Source organism: Vigna umbellata, chromosome 8 (assembly GCF_029865625.1).
Source record: "Vigna umbellata cultivar VRB3 chromosome 8, Vumbellata_1.0, whole genome shotgun sequence".
NCBI classification, from domain to species: domain Eukaryota; kingdom Viridiplantae; phylum Streptophyta; class Magnoliopsida; order Fabales; family Fabaceae; genus Vigna; species Vigna umbellata.
In genome coordinates this window covers 15,738,909-15,756,228 of record NC_142172.1, presented here as the reverse complement: position 1 = coordinate 15,756,228, position 17,320 = coordinate 15,738,909, and the positions used below count along the sequence as shown (strand labels likewise).

The 17,320-nt window shown below is 31.5% G+C and overlaps 2 protein-coding genes across 2 annotated transcripts; both read right to left on the bottom strand.

Moving 5' to 3' along the window:
• Positions 1-1,476: 1,476 nt before the first annotated feature.
• On the bottom strand, positions 1,477-3,342 carry LOC124840645 (cytochrome P450 93A3-like). Its single transcript, XM_047316730.2, has 2 exons — positions 2,415-3,342; positions 1,477-2,330 (listed from the first exon to the last, which is right to left on the bottom strand). The coding sequence occupies exons 1-2, from the start codon at positions 3,330-3,332 to the stop codon at positions 1,692-1,694; spliced, it is 1,557 nt and encodes a 518-aa protein (XP_047172686.1). The 5' UTR covers positions 3,333-3,342; the 3' UTR covers positions 1,477-1,691.
• Positions 3,343-14,121: 10,779 nt separating this feature from the next.
• On the bottom strand, positions 14,122-16,734 carry LOC124840639 (ras-related protein RABA4d). The gene is made up of 2 exons (XM_047316724.2): positions 16,157-16,734; positions 14,122-14,889 (listed from the first exon to the last, which is right to left on the bottom strand). The coding sequence occupies exons 1-2, from the start codon at positions 16,381-16,383 to the stop codon at positions 14,445-14,447; spliced, it is 672 nt and encodes a 223-aa protein (XP_047172680.1). The 5' UTR covers positions 16,384-16,734; the 3' UTR covers positions 14,122-14,444.
• Between the last annotated feature and the right edge of the window lie 586 nt (positions 16,735-17,320).

Sequence of the window (17,320 nt, the reverse complement as noted above, 5' to 3'; positions counted from 1 at the left end):
ATACCTGAACTTCAATTTTCTGGTCACATAATAAGGAGTAATAGAACAAACTTTGAAGAAGAAGAGCGGGAAATTACGTCCATCATAACGTCAAAACGGAGAAAAAGCGGGAATGCCAAAAATACGAAAATAGCGCTGCATAGGATGAGAGAAAAAGATAAAGGTGAGGATATAATAGTCAATTGGCCAGAAAATACTAAAATGACCAAAAAACCTCCATTTAGGACAGGTGTCAAACAAAAGAAGTTTTGTTAAATTAGTAATGAATGACGAAAAAACCTTTATTTGAAACATGTGTCAAACAAAGAAATTGAGTCAAATTAGTAATTACCTTAATGATACTTTTGATTTTTCCTTATATTTATTATTTGTTTGATTTGATAAATGTGCTTTTATTCATATATTTATTTTATTATTATTATTTATTTTTATTATTTTTTAGCATTCATTAATATAATTCGTAATTCAGGAAGAATTTTCAATTGGGATAAGCAAAAACAATTGAATTAAAATAACGACCAATGACTTCAATCAATATCAACCCAGAAAATCCTATTCAACATCAATCGAAAAATATTAATGGTGTTTGATTAACTTTAATAAAAAAAATTCATTGATAGTATTTTTAAATATTAATTTTTTTATTTAGTGTTAATTAAAATATTATCTGCAATAATTAAAATTCAATAAATTTAAATTATCTAAAGTAAAAACAATTGAACTTAATATATTTAAATATTTAAATTTCTTTATCCAAGTAAATTTTCTCAAAGAAACGCGTTTAAACGCTTTTCCTTTTCACAAGTTTCATTTTTCAGAAAGATCGACTTTTTTATAGATTCCAATACTTCTGAATTTTAAAAAAAAATTGTGATAAATTAATAAAAAAGAGTCTGCTAAAATGATTTGAAGATGATTATGGTAAAAATTAAAACATTTATCACTAACACATTAGATTGTACTCTAAAATTCTGTACCCTCTGCAATCTTCCACCATAAACAGAACTCAAGCTATTTTTTTGGATACCAACGTTTCATAACGAAAATGATTCTAACCACTTTTAATCAGTGGAAAGCGTATGACTGCATCAAAATTTTGATCTCTTCATCGTAAAAATCCAAAGTTATTGGCTGATTATAATTAAAATTGATTAACTAACTAATCACATATGACACAACTTTTGTATTTTTTTTTTCTCAATTTTTTCATGATATATTCGAAGTTAAACTTATTAGAAATTAATTAGTCGTTTACAAAACATAATTAAAAAATGATTAAAAAGTACCTCAACTAAAAAACATAATTAAAAAATAATACGGTTGGCAATTCAAAAGTGTTTACAATTTTATTCTTTTGAAGTTGTATTAATCTTATAAATAGCTACCTTAATTAATATTTAGTTATTGGTGGTCCATGGCATAAATAGGTGATATTTGATGTTCCCTGTCCTCTAGTGTCTGTATTATTGCTATGATTAACATTGCCCCCATTTTATTATTCTATGTGTTGTTTACATCATTCAAAATCAAACATTTCATACAGGAAAATAACAAACTACATATATATAATAACACAGTCAATCAACAACCCATGCCAGCTTTACTTAAGAAAATGTTAAAAGGACATTCCTATATGATATCATATTATGTTCTTGTTGATTTGGGTGCAAGGGCTTAGGAAAAAGTTGATCTTAACATACCCTTATAGCGAAAGGACAAAACCTAACGACTGGAAGACATAGCAAGGGATGTGCCCTAGGAAGTGCCATTCCAGGTCCCTCTTCCATGTCAACTACTCCTTTACCATCTTGACCAACCTTCCATTCAAAACACTGAATCATTCCAGCCAGTGTTGTGGGAATGATCTGCAAAGCCAGTGAAGCACCAGGGCAGCTTCTTCTCCCAGCTCCAAATGACAAAAGTTCAAAATGCTGCCCCTTCAAATCCAAAGGGCTTTTTCCCTCTTCATCAAGGAACCTCTCTGGCTTGAACTCAACTGGCTTTTCCCAGTACTTTGGATCTCTACCAATGGCCCATACATTCACAAACACAGTGCTTTTTGCTGGAATCTCATACCCTTCAACATTACAATCTTCGGTGGATTGCCTCGCTATCAAAGGTCCTGTGGGGTGAAGCCTCATTGTTTCCTTCACTATGGACTGAACATAAGGAAGGTTAGGAATATCTGATTCCTCCACCAATCTGTTCTTTCCAACCACTGATTCAATCTCTTCCCTTGCTTTTACCATCATGTCTGGATGGTTGATTAGCTCAGCCAAAGCCCATTCTATTGTAGTGGCCGATGTCTCGGTTCCAGCACCAAACATATTCTGCAAATTACATAACCAAAAATCTTATTGTAAGTTTACTTTATAAAGTTCCTGAATGAAATCTTTAAAGGGACTTCTAATTACCATTATGAAGGCCTTGATATTTTCTCTTGTTAATCTAATCTCTGAATGTTCATCAGCATAGATATCAAGCAGAATATCAAGTAAATCCTTCACCGTTTCATCTCCATCACCACCTTTTTCCTTCTTCTTTCTTCTTGCATCTTCGTGTTCCTTTATGATCTTCTCCATTATGGCATCGTACCTACTTCTAACTCTCTCAAGCTTTTTACCAAACCCCTGCAAGTCCAACTTCCTAACAAACCACAACATGTCTCCCAAGTTGAACTTCCCACCAAGCTCGGTCATCTCTTTCACCAGCTCAATCAACTGGTGCCCTTCCCCTTCAACATCACAACACCTTCTTCTCAAAGCCATTCTTGTGATTATGTTATTTGTGAGCATGGCTAGCTCCTTGCCTATGTTCACCTCCTCTCTCAAACCAGCCTTTTGCATCATGCTGTTCAAGAACAGCCTTGTCTCCTCAGCTCTAATGGGAAGGTGCTGGTGAACCATGCGGCTTCCGAGGAGTTCAGTCATGCAAACCCTTTTCATGAACCTCCAATAAGGTCCATAGGGTGCCAGCACAAAATCTGAAGAACCGTATGTGATGTAGTCCAAATTTGTTCTTTTGGGTCGGTTTAGGAAGCATGATTCGTTGGTTTTGAGGCACTGAGTTGCCATTTCAGGCGATGAAACAAGAACACAAGGTTTGGAACCAAACAAGAGGTAGACCAAAGGGCCATAGCGTGATGAGATGGTGTGAAATGCTTGGTGGGGGAGGTTGGTGAGGAGGTGCAGGTGTCCTAATACAGGGAGGCGTCTAGGACTTGGTGGTAGGCGGCGTGGCCTCATACGAAACTTTTTGAGGATTACATGTAACAAGAATATTGAGGATAGCCACAAGAGAAGCAGCACAAAATACTCACCAAATTCAGCCATGAATATTGGAAAAATGTTTCTATTCTGAACAACACAACTAAGTTTATCATTCTTATATGCTGCCCACCAAATCATCAAAATGATAAAAAGTTATTTTATATATCAATAATTCATTTGTCGCCAAATTTCTTCTAGAATTGCGTAAATGTTGACATAAAACTAAATGAGGATAAAATTAATAAGTACATATTTATTTGTTTTAATTCTTGTTATAGTTTTAAATTATTAAAACACAAATGATTTATTAGTTTGGTAACTCTTTCTTTTTCTTTTTTTCTTTTATTATTTAATTATTTTTATTATCTCTTAACTCTTTAAGGGGGTGTTCCCTTGAGGAAATTTGAAGGAGGTGATTTGGAAGACACTGATTGAATGGATTTGAGGAAAATTTTTTTTAATTGTAGAAATTAAAGATTATCAAATTTGTTTAATTATTTTTATTATCTCTTAACCGTTTAATTGTTCTAAATTTATAAAGTTCATTTGTATTTTTAAGGTATTTAATCTCTTCTTCACGACTTTAATTGTATTTTTTTATGTGATTTTATTCAAAATATGTATTGCATTTTAGAAAACACAAATTTCAATTTTATTGAATCAAATAATTTCTAGAATACATATTTGATTATTTCTATTCATTTTTAATATTTTATTATTATTATTTTTTATATAAAATTATTTCATTCAATTTTAAGTGTTTCATTGGGTAAACTTTAGCATATGGAATAACAAGTTTATCTTCTTTGTTCCTTCTGTTTCTTAATTTTACTTTATTTGAAAAACTTTTGTTTTGTTATCAAAATTCTATTTTACATTAACGATTCAATTTTTCGATATTTACTAAGTTTATTCAAATCTTCAAGATTTTTTTTTCTATAATCTTGATTATATTTTTTTTTGTATGATTTTGTACAAACACTATAGCATTTCAAAGAATGCAATTATCAATTTCCCCAAAATCAACACATTTGATCATATTTATTTTCTTTCTACAATTGTTTAACTTTAATTCAATTATTATTTGGTACTTTAATTTGATATATATATATATATATATATATATATATATATATATATATATATATATTATTTGACATTGAATAAAAGAGAATGTGTATCATTTTTATATTAAACTTTTGATATATTACCTTTACTTTGATGTGATATTTATTTTTGTGTAAAATAAATGTTTTATTAATATGGAAAATAGTAATCAGGCCGGACTCACGTATGGATATATATACAACACTTGATAAAAACGAAAATGAAATAAAAATTTCATGAGACAATAATATAGATGAATTTTCATTTTAAAAATAAAAACAAAAATAATAATATTTTCATTCACCTTATCGTATTGTCTTTCCTAACTTAAAATATAAAATTAAATATGAAAGAGTTTAGAGAAGTATTATCCAGTAAAAAAAAGATTAAATGAAATAGTTTAGAGAATTGGCTATAGTCATATAAAAATGGTATATGTAGTTACTATCAAAATTAATATTTCATATTTTTCCTATGTAATTTATATATAAACCTAAAAGGCTCTTAATGATTAACTGTCTTTTAATGAAGGAATATACTATAGCCGCATTCGGATATGTGAGTATTTGAAGTGTTTATTTATACAGGTTTGAGGGAAGTGTTGCCACGGACGGTAAGGGATGGATGTTGTGAATAGATATAGCAATTCGTGGATATTTATTAGAGCTGTAAAAACGGGTAATCCGGCTCGACCCAACCCGACCCATCACGGGTTGGTTACTTAGTGAGTCAACCCAACCCAATTCATTTATTAGCGAGCCAAAAAAATTCGAACCTGACCCTACCCACCACGGATTGGTGGATTAAACGGGTTGGTTCATTGACTCACTTAATTAACTTCTTTTTCTCTCTCTTCTTCCGAAATTCTTATAACATGTTACTTTGTCGATCAAATTGAAACAGTAATAATATGATCAATTAATATAAAAGAAAATGAAACAAAAGAAATATACTGTTATATATATTTTAATCTATCAAGCATAAAATTTTGCCAATTTAGTTACATACGTAATTACATATAACCGTTAACAAAAATATATAGCACAAGATAAAACTGTCATGCTTGTAGATAGGTCTAAAAACAAGATAAAACAAATGATGTATTCCTGAATTATCCAATCTATAATATTATCCATCTATTAAATTGGAGTCCTGAATGAATAAATCCATAGGATTATGCTCTCTTGAAGCATCTTCTTCTTTATCTCTATCTACAATACAATAAAAAATAATGTTAACTAATAATATTGAAACACAAAGTAATAAATAATTAAAGACATATGAGAATAACAATAATGTTACCTGTTAGTTCAAAACCATGCAACCAGTTTTGAGTTAAAATAAGTGCCTCAACATTCTCTGGAAGAATGGATGAACGATATTTGGTTAACACACGAGAACCAAGACTAAAGGCAGACTCACTAGCAACTGTAGTGATTGGAATGCTAAGATCATCACAAGCCATCTTAGACAAGTTTTGATAACGATCTTGATGATCGATCCCTCCAATAACTTAATACATCCAACTTATCAAAAAACTTTGGATTAAGATTGCCTTCATCTAAATAAAGATCTAATTCAGACCTTCCAGTGTCATTAACATGTTGGCTCAAATAATCAACATATTCCTAAGACATCATGAAACAAAGTTAATATGTCATTAGTCACAATTAATAAATAAAATATACATAATAAAATAAAGCAAATATAAGAATTAAAGAGTTACATCAAATGCATCCATCACTGGCTCATCATTAGTAAAAGAAGGTTGTTGTGTTGGAGGAGCAACTTGAGAACTTGAAGTATTTGACTTATTTGAATTTAATTTGACATATTCTTCAAACAACTTATACATGTTATCCTTTAAAACATTAATTTTTTCTTCACAAGTAGAAGGATTAATCTTTCTATAACAAAATCGAATGGCTTCAAACTTCATCCGTGGATCAAGAATAGCCCCAATAGCAAGAATGTCACAATATTGATCCCAATACTTTCTAAACTTGTTCATCATACTCAATGACATATCTTTAATCGTCATATCATCACTTTTTACATTTTCTCTTAACAAACATTCAATTTTCCAAACTTGCATAAAGTAACGATTAGAAGTTGGATAAGAAGAACCTGAAATCAAATTAGTCATTACATAAAACGACTTCAAGAACTCACATTTTTTCAGCCTTTTTCCACTCATCATTTGACGGACAATGAAAATAATTTCTATCACGGATAGCCAAACTTCCAAAGGCTCGTCGATATCGAATTGCACTCTCAAGCATAAGATAGGTAGAATTCCATCTAGTAGGAACATCCATTTTCAAACCTACTTTGGTATCAATACCCCTCACTTGAATAACACATTCTTTAAATGCATCTTTTCTTGCCTCTGATTCTCTCACATATTTTATGCTCTCTCTAATCTTTTGCAAAGCATCAGAAGCCACCTTTAATCCTTCTTGCACAATAATATTCAAGACATGTGCACTACACCTTATATGAAAGTAATCACCATTACATATCAAACTATTTTGCAATTTCAATTGCTCACTCAAAATTTTTTGCAACACCTCATTGGCACTAGCATTGTCGAGTGTAATAGAAAAAATCTTCCTATCTATTTCCCAATCAAGCAAGAGAGCAAATATTTTTTGTGCCAAATCATGACCTCTATGTGGAGGTTCCATTTTACAAAAGGCAATAATCTTACTATCGAACCTCCAACTAGCATCAACAAAATGAGCAGTCAAACAAATAAACCCTTCTTGATTTATAGAAGTCCAACAATCAGATGTCAAACAAATTCTACTATGAGATTTACACATCGCAAGTTTAACCCTCTTTTTTGTGTTCATGAAATTTCTTTGAAATATTAGACACAGTTGTATTCCTACTTGAAACTCTTACTTCTGGATTTAGATATAGAAGTAATTCTTTAATCCATTTATATTCAAAAAAATTATATGGAAGTCCATGTTGAATAATAGCCATTGAAATAAGGTCATCTACAACTTTTTGGTCAATTTCTCTAGATCTTAATTTCCCAGCATGATCAATTATCATTTTCCCTATGTCATTGTCTTTTAATTTCTTTAGGACCGAACACTTTGACAAATGACGCAACATTGTTGAGGTCCTTATTTTCATACCACCAGCAACATACTCTGTTCCACATGCATTGCATTTTGCCTTTTCTTTACAATCTTTAATTCCAATTTTCGTAAAATGATCCCAAATTTTTGAAGTACTTAACCTAGGTCTCTTACTTTCTCTATCAAAATCTTTATCCTCATTCTCAATGTCTTCTATGTTAGGTGGCGAACCATCTTTCAAATGATCATGAAAACTTTCATCATTTATTGTTTCAGATTTCATTTTGTTCTGTAATAATTATACAATATTATTAATATAATGATCACAACAAAAGATACACACAATATTTTTAAACAACAATTTATTCCACATTAAATTCAATGATCAAATAGGTAAAGAAAAAAAAGGGTTTAAAAACCCTTAGTTTAGGGGTTTGCGGGTTTAGAATGAGAAAAGGAAAAGAAATATTCATGTGGGGCCAGTAATTATTCTTTGGTAGTTGATTAGATGTGTGGGGGAAAAAGGGTTTTATTGTTTCATTTTTATGCATGATGGAGGGGTCTTACGTAACAAATGGCAGGGAGGATATTTCATTCAAAGAATGAAACCAAATAAAAAATGAAATTGTGACCTTCTAGACTTAGGACTGGACTGCTATGACCATAGGGTTATCATTGCTCCAAAATCAAAATATCTCAAGCATTAAGCTCCTGGAATCAATGCACGATTCACTCTCAAAATAAAGCACCCCTCACATTACACTTTATTATGGCAAAAACATGAGCAAACGAAATTTGAAAGCTATAAAAATATAAACTGTTTCTTACCTGAGATATTTGAGAGGACAGCAAGGGTTTCACGAAGGGGAAGAAGAGAGTCTGCTGCACGGCTCTGCTAAGACGAATTTTTTGTTGCACTAAGGGGAAAGGCTGCGTCGAGTGAAGGAAGCGTAAGGGTAGTGGAACTTAGGGTTTTATTTGCAGAGGAGAACTTGTGAAAAGACTATATATTACTAAGTAAAAGTTATACATTTTGAATAATTAATTTAATTTTAATAAAAAAAAATAGAATTTAAATAATTAATTTAATTAATTTGATTTAATTAAAAAAAAATAGGTGGGTTGGTGAGCCAACCCGACCCACCACGGGTTCAACCCATGTGAGCCTGGTTCTTAGTGAACCGGGTCAAAATTGGCTTACATAAAAAATTTGACATTTTTTTCCAACCCAACCCGGCTCAAACCCGTGGTAAGCCGGATTTACTCACGGGTTTCAACCCATTTTGACGGCTCTAATATTTATCAATAAAATTTGTGATAAATATAAGTTGTCTTCGTGAGTATTTATTATTTATGAGTAATAGATAATTAATATTTTAATATTTATTTATAAATGAATTGAATGCTACTCAAATTGTGGTATCTTTTATTTGCCAATAATTAAAATTAAATTTATATTTTATTAAATTAAATTAATTAAAATTAAAATGAATTTATATTTTATTAGGTTAAATCTAATTAAAACTAAATCATAATTTATATTTAATTTACATTATATTTTATATTTTTTTAAATTTTATTTTAAAATTTTGTAGAATATTTTTTAAAATATTTGTGGGTACTTACATATAATTGTGAATTTTAAAAAAATTATGATTATTTTTTAAACGAATAACGAGATAAATAACAAGATGAGTAATAGCTGAATTTTTTTATTTCTCATCTAGCCAGTTTTTGTTTGTTTTTGTCATCTAAAATATAATATTTTGATTTTTTTTTCTTGGCCAGGATGTCTACTGATGCATTCAATTTAATAATAAAAAATAACACAAATACTAGAGACATAGTCAAGAAAAGCAAAAAATACTCACCTTAAACAATTGAAGGGTTATGTTGCGAGCACATTTCAATATTTTTAATTATGTCGAACTGTGTAAAGAGAGGATTGACGCTGACGTGTTCGTCATAATGGTGCCTGTCAGGCAGGTGGGATTGAGATGAGAAGAGAAGAGAATAAAAAGTTGCAGTTTTGTTTCAATTTTTTTAATCATGTTTAACTATGCACGGAGAGAATTGGCGTTAACCTGTTTGTCTTGGTGGTTTCTGTCAAAGCTGACAGAGAGAAGAGGAGAATAAAATAATCGAGGACAAAAGTGAAGTTTCGTGAGCACGTTCCAATTTTTTAATCATGTTCAGTTGTGCAAGGAGAGAATTAACATCAACATATTCGTCGTTATGGTGTTTGTCAGGCTGGTAGAGATGAGAGGAGAGGAGAATAAAATAATGTACGACGAAAGGGAAGTATCATAGGCGTGTTCCAATTTTTTAATTATATTGGGTTATGTAGAGGATTAGTATCGACTTGTTCATCAAGGTAGTGTATGTCACACTACAAAAAAAACATTTATTATCGACGATCAAAATCCGTCGGAAACGTAAAAAATCCGTCGATAATGGCATTTTTTCGACGGATTACCGACGGGCCTAACTCCGTCGGTAATAACGTTGTCGGTAACCTTTACCGACGGCTTTTTATGGTCGTCGGTAATTATCGAAGGACAAATCCGTCGGTAATGGCTAAAAAATCCGTCGGAAATTACTGAAGAAAAAGGCCGTCAGTAAGTCTGTCGGTAAATATCTCGATCTGGTTCATCTTCTTCCTCTTTTCCCTTCGTCTGTTTCCTCGAATTTTAATTTTTTTTATCAAACTTTCTTCATTCCTAAACCAAAACAACAATCCAATTCATTCCAAAACTAAAATCAAAGACTAAACTTAGGTTGTCCAATTGTTTTAGAAACCCTAAAATTAGGAAAAATCCTCAATTAGTTTTTGAGCATCCATGGCAGCAGTGACGTTCTCTTGGTGGCGCTCTCCCATGGCAGCGGTGACTCTCTCCAATAACAGTAGTGGCGCTCTCCAACGGCAACGGTGACGTTCCGCGTGGTTCTCCCATGACAGTGTTGACGCTCCAACGGTAGCGGTGGCGCTCTCGAATGGCAGCGGTGGCGCTCTCCAACGGCAGCGGTGGTAGTATGGGAAGATGGTTGCACTAGAGTGAAAAATGGTTGCAGAGGTGAGAAATGCTCTTGAAAGAAGAAATGACGATTTGTGAGAGATGAAAATGTAGTCTTCTTCGCGCAGTGAGAGAGGAAAAATGGGTGGGAATTTTGCCGCTCTTTTTATCGACGGATTTTGTTCATCGGTAATTACCGAAGGCTTTACCGACGGATTTTGACCTTCGGTAATTATCGAAAGTCAAAATTCGTCGGTAATCACTTTTTTTACATTCGTCGATAAAATTCGTCGGTAATGCATCATTTACCGACGAAAATGATTCCGTCGATAAAGTTCCATCGATAATTCCATATATTTTTGTAGTATCGAGTTGACAAAGATGAGACGAGTGGAGAATAAAATAATGGATAATGAAAATGAAATGTCGCGAGTCTAATTTTTCAAATGAAGTGAATTATTGTGTTAAAAAAAATATTGTGGATATTTTTAATAATTTCCTAAAGTATTGTTTTCCTACATTAATTATGAAATTTTAGCTTAAACATAACTTATATAATAAGAAAAGACATGAGACTATTTTATAATTGTATTAACTAATTTTGTATTAAAAATCTTAATTATTTTAGATCATAAATAACAAATGTTCTAGAAACGACTATTTTTCCACTTGTAAATTGATTAAAAACCTCAGTTTTAAATATCAAAACTCTTATTATTATTATTATTATTATTATTTTCTACATTTATTAATTATTTTAAAAATATTTTTTTAAAAATATTATAATCACCAAGAAATGTAATGCTACTATAACTAATTGACTTTATGAATAATAAATTGGTTACAGTTGATACGCATACACCATTAGAATTTTTACTTTGAAATTTCATTTTCATTAGACAAAAAGTATATAATAATCATCTGTTTTCGTTACACATGAACCTTTGATTTTTTCTTTTGTGGGGAAGCATATTTTAACCTAACAAGTTATTGCTAGAACACAACATGCCAAAAATAATGATATTCTTCTAGGAAAGATTGTCAAATAAAATCTAAGTGGTTCATACATCAAATCGAACATTGTATGCGATAAGATTAAATATAATAGCATGAAAGTGAATTATGCAGTTAATATATATATATATATATATATATATATATATATATATATATATATATATATATATATATATATATATATATATATATATATATATGTATATATATTAGAATCCATGCCTTTTCTAATTTCTTCCTTCTTGATTTGTTGCTAAATAAATATACGTGAGTGGTCCTATAAATTATAATACAATATCAGTGAGCTAAAATATTAAAATCCGTACATTTTCTAATTTCTACCTTCTTGGTTTCTTGTTAAATGAAAATACGTGTGGTGGTCCTATACTAGATTGTCTTTTTGGGTTACCTCCAACGGGGCATGTACTTCTTTTTCCTTACATTATAAATAAATAATTTTTCATTTAGATGTTTTACAAATTGTTATAAATTATGACAGATTCGTAAGAAAATGGTCAGTAATACAAATATGAGTTGAAAATATTTTATTAAGTAAAAATAAAAATAGGATTTAAGAAAATATTTATAAACACACAGATTTTGCTTTTTTTTAGGATAAAGAATTGATTGGGTATGAAGAATATTTGTAATACTACAACCTTTTTACAAAATTTGAATTACAAACACCAAAGATCATTTAGCATGTTTAAAACAAAAAAAAAAATATAAGTTCATCGTTCTAATCCTACTTTCTTCCCTTTTTACTAGATTGATCTTTTAATTTTAGCTTTTGCACCTATTTCTAATTCCTATTGAGATATGCTTTTGCGGCTGCATTTCTCATACTAAAAGTTTTGTCTATCCAATGTTTTATTTTTCTACTTTTGTTTGTATATGCTTGTCCATGCATGGATTAGTGATAAACCAAATTCCTTTTAATATATCATATTGTTTCTTTTTTCAACTATTCTTATGCCATGGTCCCCTATAGTATATATTTATCAGATTTTACATACAAATTTGTATTTGTTGTTGTCATTTTTGAATTTATATGTAAAAACACATTTATCATTTCACCACTTATTCTATATGTATCCTCTCTTAACAATCTAGTTCACTTAGAAAATCTTATTCTCTTTTTTAAAATTTTTCTCAGCCTTTAACATATGAATTTTATGCAGTAAATTGGATTAAGCACAATTTTGAATATGAAAACTTTCCTTTTAGAACTTTGTTTGGTGAGCAAGAGAGAGGGGCGTTCGACATTTGGAGAGAATGACCATGTGTCATGCTACTAAAAGATTTCTCATAAGTAGTGACCATATATCATTCTAGGAATTGAGATGATTCTCTCGTGTTAGTGGCCACATGTTTTCTTCCTAATGGAGAGAACTTTTGCCTTGATTTTCAAGCTAGCCAAGTTAAGGTTTTTAGAGTTTTTCTTCTACAAATTTAAAGACATCTTAGTCTATAATAGACGTGTCTCCCCATGTAAATTCACTTTGACATTAGTATTATTATGTTGTCAAATTATTGTGTCATCATATTTGTCTCTAAAGTCATGGTTAGAGCATTTTTTGTTGTTTTCTCTAGTCACATTCCTTGAAAGTTGACCTAATCTTTCTTAAGAACTCGAATACCATCATATCACTATCAAACATTCCACACTAAGAGCATTCCATATCATTTAATCTGGTTGCTTTAGTGAACTCACTTTAACCTCGTCTTCATGATTTGAATCATTCTAGCTTGAGGAAGAGGCCATCGAAAAGTGAGAGAGAGGGTATGGGTTCAACTTTTCCACTAACACTTAAAAATTATAAGGTTAGCTTGATGAGTTTAGAAGAGAGAGAAAAATATATTTTGGATTCAATTATTTCCACTAACAAAATATTAATAACTAACTTTTTTCGATAAAAGAAAAAAGGAATATAATTGTGACAAATATAAAAGAGAAAAGAATAAAACGATCATTTCCAAAATGCGAGAGTGCATGATAAAAGTTTGGGGGTACAGAAAGAATGACCCTAACTTTAATCTCCATAATACAATTTCTATATGGTTAATAAAGTCTGATTGGGCTAGTAACAATCTAGGATTCTTTTAATTTGTTCCCAAAAACTCAAGTGATACCCTCTTTCCATTAAAAAAAAATAGTGGGTTATCCGAAACTAAAATATGAATTGCTTTTTCTATAAGAGAGATGGTGACACTATACTTTTGTTTTGGAATGTGGAAAATAATGTTCACCACTCATCAATTTGTAAAAAAAATTCTGAAAACAGCATCAAGACCGTATTGAAATATGGCTACCAAACTGAAAATAAAATCGTATATACACCAAAAAAAATAAGAAAAAACTAATAATCAAGAACCGCAGCATCTTTCTTTGGGATCTCTTTTTTGGGTTGATCTCTGTAAGATCTTTGCAGGTAATTCTGAGAGGAACCAAAAGTACTTAGAAAGAAAAAGATACTACACATCTTTTGTCTTTCATTACTATTTGTAAGCAACCGAAACATGAAAATGTAACTGCAAAGCTTATATAATTTCACAAGAGTTATAGTTACTGTAAGTTGATCCCTTCCTATAATTAATAAATATCTCACATCAAAGACAACATTAATACTAAAAAATTCAACTACAGGCCAAAAACAACTGCATCCAGCTAGTTATACAGTTTGCATTCCTCTGTCTGAACTGAACCATCCCTTCAAAACCGGGGATTTGTATTAACAAATTGAAATCCTAAAGCTGTAAAAGATTAAAACAGCAGAAAAACTGCATGCTTGTGATCAACAAGCATAGTGATAAATAAATATAGACTACATTTTGCTGATTGGATGACCAATAAAAGTATCTGTCCTCTCTACAAACGCCACATGTAGGCGGAGTCGTGGGAGCAATATGCTCCCAAGAAGAGTGGAAACAAGCGAAACCTAAGACTATCCACAGCAGCCACCCTTTCTTTCACCAGCATTCATGTCTTGGTTGGGAACAATTATCTTGGTTCCCTTCAGAAGCCCTGAACTGCCAAGTGGATCAGCATCATCATTGGCAGTTAGTGTTTTCTTGCTTATAAGTCTGTATATCTCAGTTAGAATGGTCAGAAAGGCAGTTTCCACATTAGTGGACTCAAGTGCTGATGTCTCCATAAAGAATAGGTTCTCTCTTTGAGCAAACTCCTCGGCATCTTCAGTTGGCACTGCTCTAAGAGTTCCAAGATCACATTTGTTGCCAATTAGCATGACAACAATATTTTTGTCTGCATGGCCTCTCAGTTCCTCTAACCACTTTGCCATGTTATCAAATGATTGACGCTTAGTCATGTCATAAACTAACATTGCTCCAACAGCACCGCGATAATATGCACTAGTAACTGCCCTGTACCTGAGAGAAGAAAGAAGAGATATCAGAAGCTAATTTGCAAAAAAAAAAAGCTTCAAACTCAAATAAAATGTAGAAAACAATTCAAGTTGTGAGCAAGATGCAAACCAAGCTAAAGAAGAGAGCATATATATGGCATAATTAGAATAACCTTGGACGCAGAAACAGCGACCTCAACAATTCGGCAGCCTCAAACTTGTTTAGGAAATCACCACCTGCATTTTTTTTCGTATTTCATAATTTGGCACCCCCCATCCTTATATTTTATCGCAATCAACAACAGTGATTCCACACTTCACTAAACATCCAATGATCCAAACTTTACAGGAGCTAAACCCAAATAAGACATAAAATGAGTTTAATTTTCACGCACATGTAAATAAGTTTTAATTGTCAACTGATCAGAAATCATTTTATGACTTTTAAAGTAATCTATCATTATATAAAAATCCTACCGTCATTATTTTTTAACTGGCATATCACTTGTTGATTTACCAGACACCCACTTAATTTCATCCTCTCTCGTTTATTTTCCCTTTATATAGGTTACCATGCATGGGTTTAGGCCTAGTCTATTATAAAACTCAATAAACTTATCATTCATAACCATCTACACTATTGTAAATTCCAATTAAAATCAAACAACTTACATAAATTTTCAATTACGACAATCCAAATCTTGATCACAAAATCCTCTAATTAAAAACAATCAAAACTAAATTTGCCGCATGAACATCAAACACACTTCCCTTTCCTCACTTGGTCCCCTTCCCCCTACATTATAAGGTCCTCCCAGACTCAACCACAACCAAAACCATTCAATTCGACCATTAAACAAACCAAATTAGCTCCAACACTTTCCAGCTGTTTTCAAATACACTATGATCACGTGAATATGCATTTAATTCCTACCTTCGAGTTTGATTAGTTTGTGACTCAGTAAACTTGAGAAAACTCGGGATAAGACAAAAATGATATAAACTACTGATCTCTAGCAAAGTTCTAATCATTTCCAATACTGCAAATCATCTAAACCACACAAGAAACATGTTATTACATTAATAAACAACAACAGAAACGAAAGCGACATTCCAGCAAGCAAAACGACGCACAGTTTCTAAATTGATTGTTCAACAGTACAACGAAGCAGAAGGATGAGAACGATTATAGGTGCGTTTGGAAGGCCTCTTCTTAATTATTGTTATTGAATTTATGAGAAGCAACACGACAGGCAAAGGAAAGCGAAACGCGAAAGGAGGAGAAAATGGACCTTTCTTGGCCTGCGGTGTCCCATATTTGAGCCTTGACGGTTTTGTTATCGATGATGAGCGTTTTGGTCTGAAACTCGACGCCTATGGTGGCTTTCGAATCGGCGCTGAATTGGTTTCTGGCGAAGCGCGCGAGGAGCTGGGTCTTGCCGACGGCGGAGTCACCGATCAACACGACTTTGAAGACGTAATCGATCTTGTGGTTGAAATCGCCGTACAGGTTCGACATCCCGCGGAAATGAGACGGTGATGGCTACGCGAGACGGAGGGTGCCGTTGGTGACGACGTCGTTTAGATGAAGCATTGCGAAAAGCTGTTGTTGGGATCGCGGAGGGGGGAAGTCATGATCGTCGTGATCATCCTGATCATCACATGTTGGTGATAGGAAGAAGGAGGGAAACGCGGTCGTTTTGGTTGTTGGGTTGACAGAAGAAGAGGCGTGAGGAAGAAGGAAAGGGGTGGTGGCCGTTTGGGGTGAGGAAATGGAGAATTGGTAGAATTTGTTTTTAATATATTACAACTTTCTTTTAATTATTTACTTTTGTATTTATGAACAGTGTTTTTGTAACTTGTGATATTATGTAAAATTATATTTAAATATTAAGGAACATATTAAAATAATTATATCAAAGTCATTAGTTATATTTTTAATTTAGCTTTAAAAATATTAGTCTTAATGGAATTTACTACATTTTTTATTTCTTTAATTGATATAAAATTTATTTTAATAAATAATTTAGTATATTTTTTAAATGCAATATGTTTTATTATAATTATTAGTAAGAAAGAGACATTGATTTTTAGTTACACAAAATAAAGGATGATTTATAATGTTTTGTATTGTTTAATATATATGTGTGTGTAGTATGATAGCATTTATATGTCTTTTTCTTTCATCTAAAAAATCCTTCTTTGTAAACATTATTAAAACAATAGAATTTAAAATAAAAGAAAATTATGTATTCTGAAATATCACTTAAAAACATTATGAGTGGTTTCAAATTTAACTACGTATTTATAAAGTTATTGATTTTAAAATCTAAAATATTTATATCATTCTCTTACACTCTTTTAAATACAATTTTTTATATTAAATGAAATTTATTGAGAATTAAAAAAATGTAGATTTGATTATTAGTTCCAGTGTGATCTCAAAATTTCACAAT